The sequence below is a fragment of the Ananas comosus genome, linkage group 2 (assembly GCF_001540865.1).
Source record: "Ananas comosus cultivar F153 linkage group 2, ASM154086v1, whole genome shotgun sequence".
NCBI lineage: Eukaryota > Viridiplantae > Streptophyta > Magnoliopsida > Poales > Bromeliaceae > Ananas > Ananas comosus.
Genome location: NC_033622.1, coordinates 8590662 through 8602263, shown reverse-complemented (window position 1 = coordinate 8602263; position 11602 = coordinate 8590662). Strand labels below are relative to the sequence as shown.

The 11602-nt window shown below is 37.8% G+C and overlaps 1 protein-coding gene across 1 annotated transcript in view; it reads right to left on the bottom strand.

The window, feature by feature from the left end:
• The window catches only part of LOC109706509 (probable sulfate transporter 3.3), a 35340-nt gene extending 27347 nt beyond the window's left edge, over nt 1-7993 (bottom strand). The window contains exons 1-5 of the mRNA XM_020227384.1: nt 7399-7993; nt 7278-7326; nt 6931-7138; nt 5640-5811; nt 5397-5462 (exon numbers count right to left, since the gene is read on the bottom strand). Coding sequence (XP_020082973.1) covers nt 5397-5462; nt 5640-5811; nt 6931-7138; nt 7278-7326; nt 7399-7740 — 837 coding nt within the window. The 5' untranslated portion in view covers nt 7741-7993. The remainder of the gene's footprint in view (nt 1-5396; nt 5463-5639; nt 5812-6930; nt 7139-7277; nt 7327-7398) is intronic.

The window sequence follows — 11602 nt, the reverse complement described above, 5'->3', positions numbered from 1 at the left end:
GCACATTTCATACCTATCCACACTACTTGGACTGGGGAGAGACTCGCACAGGTTTATTTGGATGAGATTGTGCGACTGCACGGGGTACCTACTTCTATAGTATCGGATCGAGACCCCCGTTTTGTATCCTATTTTTGGAGGAGCTTACAGGACGCCTTGGGTACGTGCTTGGATTTCAGCACTGCTTTCCACCCCCAGAGTGACGGACAGTCAGAGTGTACTATTCAGACTCTCGAGGATATGCTTCGAGCCTGCGTGATCGACTTCCAGGGAGGATGGTCGCAGCATCTACCGATGGCAGAGTTTGCTTATAACAACAGTTATCAAGCAAGCATCAAGATGGCACCGTTCGAGGCGCTCTATGGACGGAAGTGTAGATCACCACTTCATTGGAGTGAAGTTGGCGAGAGATTGGCTTTAGGCTCAGATGTACTCCAGGAAGCAGAGGACAAGGTTCGCATTGCTCGGGAGCGGTTATTGACGGCCCAGAGTAGGCAGAGGAGTTATGCTGATAAGCGTCGATGAGACTTGGAGTTTCAAATTGGAGATCACGTCTTCTTGAAAGTCTCGCCGTCTCGAGGGATTAGACGATTTGGAATCCGGGGTAAGTTGAGCCCCCGATTTATTGGACCGTATGAGATTTTGGAGTGTGTAGGCCCGGTAGCGTATAGACTTGCTCTACCGCCAAACCTATCGGGCGTACACAATGTATTCCATGTATTGGTCCTACGGAAGTATATCCATGATCCGGCTCACGTGTTGGACGCCACTCCTTTGGAGTTGAGGGATGACTTGAGCTTTGAGGAGCAACCTTTGAGGATTTTGGCTCGCAAGGTAAAACGATTGCGGAACCGTGAGATTCCATACGTGAAGATGCTTTGGAGCAACTACGACGAGCGCGAGGCCACTTAGGAGCTGGAGAGCGCACTGAGGGAGCACTCTCCCCATCTTTTTCAGATGGAGGCTTGAGGTACTTGTCATTTCGAGTTTCGCGGACGAAACTCCTTTTAGGAGGGGTGAATGTAACATACTAGACCTTTGCAAATTGCAAGGTTCGAGTGATTGGATGTGTTTCGAGCTTTTCCACACTTAGTGGAGGGTCGTAAAATGTTTTCCGACCTAAAAAGTTCGAAAACTAGAATTCTGGACAAGTCCTAAGAGTTTTTACTCTCGGGGACCGGTCCCTGAAAGGAGAGACCAGTCCCCCAGTAAGCAGTGTGGCGGCAGCCTTGAGGCAACCGGTCCCTGGCAGGCGAGACCGGTCCCCGAGCGCGCCTACGCAGTGAGAGACCGGTCCCGCGCAGGGAGAGACCGGTTCCCGAACGTTGGTTTTTCGGGTTTGCAGCGAGAGACCGGTCCCTGCTGGGGAGAGACCGGTCCCTCTGGGCGAAAACTGCCCAGTTCGGGCTGATGTAAATTTGAGTTTTTGAGGGGCCTCTTCGGATTTTGTTACACTAGATGGGCTTATTAGCCATTTTCCTCTCTTCCCTCCTCATTTCTCACCCTCACCCTACACCTTCTAGAAAGAGAAGAAGAAGAAGGAGGAGAAGAAGAAGAGGAGCTTGCTTGAGGGAGCTTGGAGCTCAACCCCTTTCTCTCCTTTCCACCCTTTCTTGCTGTTGCAGCTTCTTTAGAGCTGTGTGACCAATCTTCACCTAGAATATTGGAGCTTGTATGGAGGCATCTGAGTATTATCTTAGATTCTACCCTTGATTCTTTGATATGGTAGTTTACCATATGGAACCCTAGAATGGTTTAGTTGATTTTGGGCTTTTGATCTAGGGCTTTGTGGCTAGACCTTGAATTGATTGGGAAACCCTCCTTGGCTGGATTGGAAGGATTAGCTTCTTTTTGGACTAGAAATTCCCACACATTTAGTGTTTAGCCGCTTTTACATTTGGTAAAGTTGATCTATAGTGAATGTCGTAATGCCCGTGTATCTCTACGCTCCATACTTTAGCGTATTTTGAGACTCGACAACTTCGGCGACCGAGGCCCTACGCGACGGTTCGGTCTGACGCTAAGCACTGGCAACATAAGAAATCTCTATATCTCCATATCTTTTATGGCTTTAGAGTAAAAATTCATGCATTTCCCATATAAATAATCTTATGGAATTTAGGATGCTTAACTATGACTAATCTTACGTGTAAACAGTCGACCTCCATATATAGAGAACATTAGTATTGTACTCGCATAAAATTTGTCATCTATTCAGACTTGGACATCATAAACTTTATTGAAAATGAGCATCTTTGCCATGCATTAAATTATTCCTATAGTGAACTGGAGGTTCTGTTAAGCCATAAAAGCTCGGGGACTTGGCCTTATTTGAATAATTGGACCCATGCATGAAGGCATCGACTCCGGTCATGTGCTGAACCTATATATGCCTAGAAATTGATATACTTGTCATCTAAAAAGTCATGTCAATAAAGAGGTGGTTATGCATGCAGACTTCAACACGAACTCCAAAGTTTGACTTAACAATCTCGGGACTATGAACTATACCATGTACGAACATATGAGACAGGGTATTGAACTTGGACTATACTCTTCCATTTGGCTCATTCGTAACATGAACCATTAGGGTCGCTCCCTACAACCGGTCATCTCTCGGATTACCTATCGCTTATGTTTTCTTCGGTGCGTAATTGAAGAAACTACGGGTCGATGGAACAACACATTCCAAAGAGGATGTTGGCTACCACAGCACTTAGCCACAAACTGACTAACCCTGTGGTCCTTAAATGAAAAAATCGACAAACAGATTGAACAGAATAATCAACTACTAATAGATCAGTAGTTTATACTATGACATGCTCACCATAGCATATTGAACCCAGTATCATACTGATAGTCCTATTATTGCATCATAGTATACTCATTTACATGATAAGCATATCTCGACATATTCATAGTAATCAGTTACCTCTACTTCTCGCTATTTGGATATAGTATCCTGCTTTGGAACATACTTCATTTGAATATAGAATGTACAACCATTTTGACATCTTGCTTAGCAACATTAGTTTTTAGCATTTTATTTTTGCTTCTCCTTAATGCAAACTCTTTCTTTTTATTATTTCTCATAGCTCATATACTTACCATTCCTTTGGGGCCCTAGTGGGCACTGACTGAGGTCATAATTGCCGCACTGGAACTAAAATTAATAGTTCTCACCCCCCTTTTATGTTTTCTTTCAGACCTCCACTCCGGAGAGGACCTAGGACCGGGGGAAGGCGCCTTCGATTAAGCCCTTCACAGAGACAGCTAGGGCTAACCTCGACGAATTTTAATTTTGCAAGAGGTTAGGGTTTACCATGACAAGACCACCTGTTGTACTTTGAGACTCATAGTATACTACTTTCTGCACTTTATTGTCTACAGTTATTTTTCTTTTACTCTTTTAGAGATAAACTTTGCCCTCCTACAGCACAAAAACGGTCTAACGACACTTTTAAATGTAGTACCATGTCAAAAAAGTCGCTGCTAGCTAAATTACCGACATCCTTTAAAGTGTGCTATATGTGTGTCCTAGGCTATATAATAAAGTTAAAAAGTCCGCTTAAACCAAAAGCGACTGCTAATTATCAACACCTTATTAATTATTTACAACCGCCGAAACTATATCCTTTGGCTGCTGGCGAAGAAACGACAAACTCTCGTCTAAATTCATGATTGAGTGGAAAAGAGCAGCAAAATGGAATTGATTTTCCTTTTTTTTCCTTTTCTGTTGTCAATCGATCCAAATTGACGGTTTGTGTTGAGTAGAGTAATCTTTAATTTTTGTTGATTGCTTTATACTTAGGCATTAGTAGTGTTTTTTTAAGTTTTAGATAAATAGGACACTACCCGAACAGTGCCCAAACATGTTCCCTATAACCTAATTCTTGTAGCCTGATATCATAGATCTATTATCCTTAGTTGTCTAATCTCTGTTTTACACTGCTTTTATCTAACCCTTATATGTGTTACATAATGCGGTCGGGCACGCTATCCGACGGGAGGGCCACTGCGGTGGTCCCGCTAACAGTCTATCACTGGGAAACCTTGATTGTGGTTTCTCACCCCCCATTTTTCCAGGTGGTACGGGCAAGGAGTTGCTTCTTGGTGTGACGGGAGGACGTCCTAACTAGACTACGTTAGTGGTCGTCACCTTGGTTACTTTCCTTTTCCGTATTTAGTAGTTTAAATAATAAATGGTTCAGTTAGATGATCATTGTTATTATTTGAATATTGTGTGAGTTGATACTTTCTTTTATGCATGCAATTAGAATTTTATGAATCTTTGGTATTTGGATTTATGCGTTGTGGTTTTCTACCCCTCGAGATAGTCGGTTTTCAAAAATGAAGTTTCCGAGTGGAAAATAGTTTTAAAAGATTTTCGAATGGTTTTCATGGATGAACATTTAGAGTTTAAAAATAAAGTTTTTAGGTGGGGAGCATTTTTAAGTAGGATGGTTGTTGTAATGTGCATCGTATCATCCAACGCCTAAGGAGTGTTTATAGGTATAAATCATCTTTAAGGATGGTTAGCTATATGGAATTGCATTGCATTTATTACTTGTTAATTGGTGAATGTAGGTTATTGTTGTGATCCTGTTGTTGTTATCGTTGGGTACGTCGTGCAAATACAAAGGAGACTCTTTCCGTGTGGGCAGAGGGACTTTGTATTTGTCGCAGGTCTTTACGTCACGTGAAATTTGAAAAAAAAAAGGGCACATTTTTCGCAACTCTAATTTCTAATATAGTATTTATTATAAAAAGACTTTCAAAATCGGCCCCCTGAGCGTGACAGAATATGATTTAGAGTATTTGAAATTTTTAGAAAATAAAATTTATAAAGTCTTCAAAATTATAGTATACTCAATCAAATGAGCATATAATGAACTGTCAAAATTAAACAACATCCTAAAAATGGATGTCCTTTAATTTAAGATCGGAGTTATTTGTATTGCTATGAGTGATCACAAGAGCCTCGCACATGAAAGGATAATCCTTTTTTTAGGATAGTGTATACCACAGCTCGACTCACAAGCTTCATCTTACCTCTTGATCTCTATTAGACGAAAATATTATTGCTTGCGTCCAGTTTGTGAAAAGAGTTGTTTACTACTTTAAAAATTAAATATTTTAAAAAGCATATTTGTAATAAAAAAACAACTATGTTTCCAACAATGGGTACTTTAATGGAGCCTTAAGATTTAGATAAGGGATGTATTAGCTGACTTGCAAAACTGTCTTAAGAAGAGCTTGTTGAGGCAATTTTTTATGAAATAGCGTTCCTATATAGCTTTTGTAAAAGTATACTTTCTCTTTTATACACATACGTACGTACGTGGCGATGATACTAGCTAGGTAAAATAATAAAGAAGAAAGGAAGTAAATCATACGATGTGCCTAGCCAGCAGGAGGAACACCAGAAAGCAGATCCCCATCAACACTGTCTGCCAAGACCACTGCATCAAAATCCAACCATACAAAATCAAACTCCAACTTCGAAAAATAATAAGAAACGAAAACTTAAACTACTGCAGAGTACATAGCAGTATTTTTTATATTTAAAATTAACAAACTCGTGTTTATGTATGTACGAATGAATGTATTTATTTATAGAAACCAATTAATTAATTAACCTCATTAGTCCTGTGGAAGATAGAGCTCATGACAGGCACCAAACCCATCTGGTTTGTGAAGTGAACGATCCCCAAAAGGCTCTTCAGCTGCTGCAGGGAGACTATGATTGCTGCTCCCGCCATGAACCCCACAAGGGTCGCTTTGGACAAGAAATCTATTATGAAGCCCAACCTGGAACACAAATGGACAGGCGAAGAAGACACAGCCTATATATTACTTACATTATATAGTAGAGCCCCTGCGATGCTAAAAATTTTTATAACAATAAAAAATAGTGTTTTCCTCTTAATTTTTTTTTTTCATAAAAATAAAATTTTTAATGTGTTTAAAATAGATCTATCAAATATATATAATGGTATATTTAGAAATAGACATATCAAATAAAAAATTGTTTAAATTTAAATAATAGATTCAAAATTAAATTTAAATTTGAATATAAACTACTCAATTTTCAGAATTCAAATTTTAAAGTCAATTTGGTTTTGCAAATATTTTAAATTTTAATCCTTTTTAATTTTTAAATTTTTATTTCATCATAAATTCAGAGTTGCAATTTAACTATACAATTTCAATATAAATTTATCAAAATATAAAGCTAAAATTAAATTTTGAGTTAAAATTGTGAATTAAATTTAATTTGGGACATCAAATTTGAATTAACAAGAAAAAATTTTTAGCTAAAGTGGATACAATTAAATTTAAATTTTGAATTAAAGGTGAATTAAAATTTTTATACTTTTATTTAAAACACATAATTAAATTTTGATTTCGTCAGAATCAAAAAAAATATACAAAAATACTCAATAAATATATTAAAAAATAAAACTATATAATTATTATTGGCAGTACTCATATAAATTTGAATTAGAATATGATGGATATATTTAATAAAATATAATAAGATGAATTAATTTTATAAAAATATTTATTTTTTTATAAACTTTTGTGCAAATATATAACACGTACACAAGTTTATATTCATTTGAGATAAATATAAAAATAATAGAGACGTGAAAATATCTGGTGAGAAAAAGAGGTTGTCCTTGACCGATCCAATGGGAACCTATTAAGAGAACTGCTGGTCACTGAATTAAGGGACTGTATAAATTTAATAAGATCGATAAGAATCAAAGGAAAACCCCACTTAAAAAAAAAAAAAGAAAAAGAGAGAGAGGGAAGAAGAAGACTACTGAAGCTGCAATCGATCGAGTTTTACCTGAAACAGAGAGCTAAAGCTTTGTAGTGAATGGTGAAGACGGGCTTGCAAATTATTATATAAAAAATGTGTACCTGAATATGCCAAGAGAAGCCTGGAAGAGTCCGGCAAAGAAGGTTGAAGTGAACGCCAGCTGAAGGAAGAGCAACGGGTCAGCGCTGGGGTTCACCGCCTGCCTCAGCATCGATCCCATTATGAGCGAGGCGATGGACACAGGACCCACAGCAAGGTCCCTCGAGCTCCCCAGCACCGCATATACAAGCGGCGGTACAAAGCTCGAATCTATATATGTATGTACGTACCATAATTATCACATACGTATATGTATATATATATATATATATATATATATATATATATATATATCAACTACTTAATTTGCACCGGTTAAGAAGAGAAGAAAGGTTATTATGGTACTCACATAGACCGATGATGGGAGGTAAATTAGCAAGCTTTGCATAGCTAATGCCCTGCAATATAAACGCGTCCTGAGAAATGATCGAACTGCTGAAGGGCTGAGTGCATTAATTTATTTATATTGCCTGCGGGATGGCCAAACTGGCGATCGTGAGGCCGGAAATGAAGTCGGACTTGAAGAGCGAAAGGGAGTAGTTTGGTGCCCAGCCGAGGATCGGGAACAGATACTTGGCGGCTAGTGCCCATTTCGTCTTCAGAGGTTGGCCTTCGAAGCAGCGGAATGGGTCATCGGGGAAGAACGTCTCCTTCAACCTCAGCTTCATCTTGCTCAAACTAGTTCGCAGCGGCGGCGCCTCCACCTTGTGCACCACCACCTCCGTCGGCCTCTCCCTAATTTCTCCGGCCTCCTCCATTTCTTGGTAGTGGGGCTCTTTCCTACTAGAATTGCTAACATATACACCCACCATCCGTCTCTCCCATTGTTTCTTGAAATGAGACTATATAGCTAGTGTACATGTCCCAGATGATCTGCACTCGTATTACGTATATGAGTCTACTTTCTATAAGAAGAGGACCGCAACACTGCAAAAATGTGGTGTCGAACAAAAGAAAAGTGTGTAGTGGAGGAGAAACGAGAGGACCGAAAGGGAGGCATAAGGGAATCACAGAGAACCAAACGGTAATTAAAGGACGACGTGGTGTTGTGTAACCAATGAGTTGAGAAAGCAGCAAAAGAGAAAAAGCAGCTAATAGGTGATTTTCGGGGTGACGGGATAAAAAGTAGGAAAGGGAGAGCCTCCTTATCAATACCACCTAATTGTAAAAAGAGCCCCAACCCTCACCACACCCAATATTATCCCTCATGTGCTCATATACGAGGGAGTTAAATGTATGTGTTTAATTCGTATCGTGGAGTGTGCCACGAGAAGAATGTATTGAGGCGATGGGCGCGAACGCAGTAATAATGCGGCAAAGGAGGTAGAGCAGACCGTGTTAAATATAAAAATATATAAATGTCATTCTCTAACTGCTTAAATTTTTATAGTACAATAATCGTTTCACATGATACTAGATTCAGACGCGAGAGGAGTGTTAAATGTAAAAATATATAAATATCGTTTTCTAACGGTTTAAGTTTTTAAAGTACAACGGTCATTTCACAGACTAAAATGTAAATTAAAATTTCAATTGGATTAAAAGTCGGATGAAATTTGCAGTCGCCGAGTTCAACATGAATTAAGGGTCGGATCCAATTAGCAGCTAGCCCACTGCTGCTGATTGTGCCAATCAAAGCACAAAAACACTCACAGGCACATCAAGTGAAAAAGATTTACCATGTAATACTTACACCACATTATCTATCACCAACCAATTGTATATCCACTTATGAGAGAAAAGAAAAATAAAAATATTTATCTTAAAATTATGATGGAATGAATAAATTATAGAAAAACTTTTTAATTGGTTTTGAAGACACGACATTAGCAATATAACTAGAAATTTTTACGTCAAATGCTAGTTGTGCGCTTATATAGCATTTTCCAAAGAGATATGTTTAAGAGAGAGATAGGATGAGAGAAAAGAGGAGTGGGGATTCGATGGGATCAGAGCTTTACCCAAAAGAGAAGTGGGGACTGGGAGATGCGGGTATATTTTTTTTGTGGGGGCGGTGGAAACGACTGGAGTAGTCCGGTTCGGGTGTCGCATCTTGGAGGTGGAGAAGAAGAAGAGTTAGAAGATAAAGATGATCATCACAAAGGAAAAGAGAGAGATAAAAAGAGACACATAATGGAAGAGAGAGAAAGAGGAGGCACAGGGCCGGGAAGAAGAACCACACTTGTCGTGGCCTTCTTGGAACTGAACTCTCTCCACGTACGCACGTTGTCCCTTGTACAACAAACAGTACTCTGCGCTGAGTGATTAAGCCAGGTTTTAGGCGGTTAAGATCAACCGCGAGTCTCTGACCCTGAGTGCCGCTTCCCATTGATTGATCGCGAGGACTTGCAATAATTTGTGGAGGGGGGGGGTGTAACATTATGTTCTATCTATCCAAAAATCTATAATTTTTCAATAATTATATTAATATTCTTTAAAATTAAAAAATTTTAAAAAATATTGTGAATCTTAAGATGAAAGAAATGTAAGATTTACAATGATATATATATATATAGAGTTGAGCTAGAATACTATCAATAGCAAACCGGCACTTTTGCCATGCATTTGTTTTTTATGATGGAGCCTCCAAATTGATGATCGACACCGTTGAACATGATCTATACCATTTAAAGTATTTAGAAATCAAATTTCATATATTTTCGATATTGTTCTCTTATCCATCGAGTAGACACAAAAATGAATGGCCAAAAATGAATATTCTTAAAAAAATGATGATAGGAGTCTTGTAATCAAGATCAAGAGTATAGATCTTGTTTTAATTAGCTTAAAAAATTTTCTAACAAAAATTCAATTGATTTGGATATCTTTACGCCGTTAAACGAGAAAACGCCTCATATCAACCATTAAAATTACAAATTTTGAAACCCTTTGATCAATAGGCAAATGGTGTCGAAAAGATTTGAAATTTGATTTCTAAACACTTCAAGTGGTATTTATCATATTGAACGGTACTGATCGTCGATTTGGAGGCTCTATCATCAAAAATAAACGGGTGGCAAAAGTACCGGTTTGCTATCGATAGTATTCTAGCCCAACTATATATATATATATATATATATATATATATATATATATAGAGCTAGGCTCCTATGCTTTCGAAAGTACGGAGGCCTCCGTTGCTTGTAAGTTATTTTCGATGATGAGATATCCGATTCAGCGATCGGTTCCGTTAAACTTGATCTACGCTATTGGAACTATCTAGAAACCAAATTTCATAATTTTTTGACTTCGTTTATCTAGTGAACGAGTAACCTCAAAATGAAGGGCCGAAAATAAAAATTTCATAAAAAATAGTGATAAAGGACTAAATTTCAAATCGGAAATATTGATCTTGATATTGATATTAAGTAGAATTTTTTATTAAATTTTTATGTAATTTGGATACTTCTACACCGTTGAACTTAAAAACATGCCACATCGGCCGTTAAAATAGTCATTTTTGAGACCTTTTGATCGCTTGGTAATTAATGTCAAAAAATTATAAAATTTGGTTTCTAGATAGTTCCAATAGAGTAGATTATACTTAACGGAGCCGATCGTCGAATCGAATGTCCTATCATCGAAAATAACTTACAAGTACGGAGCTCTCCTTACTTTCGAAAGTATAGGAGACGTACTATATATATATATATAGAGTCCGGCTACTATACTCTTATGAGTATAGAGCCTCTTGTACTCATAAGTTTTTAACCGTTAGATCTACCCCATTTTCACCCGTTAGATTATACTATTCAACCAACCACCCACTCAACCCTAGGGGCTCACTATCAATCTAACCGTAACCACTCTCATCCTAACCGCACATTTTTTCATCCGAACGGTTGAAAACTTATGAGCACAAAGGGCTCTATACTCATATGAGTATAGTAGCCCCAGCCTATATATATATATATATATATATATATATATATATATATATATATATATATATAATTGAGCTCCTATGCTTTTAAAAGTACCAAGTAATTGATGCTTGTAGATTTGTAGCCATTGGATTAAGAGATATGCGGTTAGGGTGATGTAGGCCCCCTAGGGTTGAGTGGGTGGTTGGTTGAATAGTATAATCTAATGGTTGAAAACGATCCGAGAAGTAGATCTAACAGTAAAAAATTTACAAGCACCAAGTGCTTGGTGCTTTTACAAGCACCATAGCCGGACTCTATATATATATATATATAGAGAGAGAGAGAGAGAGAGTTGAGCTAGAATACTATCGATAGCAAACGAGCTCCGTTGCCTCCTATTTGTTTTCGATGATGGAGCCTCCAAATCGATGATCGACACTATTGAACATGATCTATCCCACTTGAAGTGTTTAGACATCAAATTTCATACATTTTTTATATTGTTCTCTTATTCATCAAGTGGACACAAAAATGAACGGCTGAAAATGAATATTCTTTACAAAATGATGATAGGAGTCTTGTAATCAAGATCAAGAGTATAGATCTTGTTTTAAATAGTTTAAAGAATTTTCTAACAAAAATTCAATTGATTTGGATATCTTTACGCCGTTAAATGAGAAAACGCCTCATATCGACCATTAAAATTCTAAAATTTGAAACCCTTTGATCCTTAGGCAAATGATGTCAAAAAGATTTGAAATTTGATTTCTAAACACTTCAAATGGTATATATTATGTTCAACGGTGCC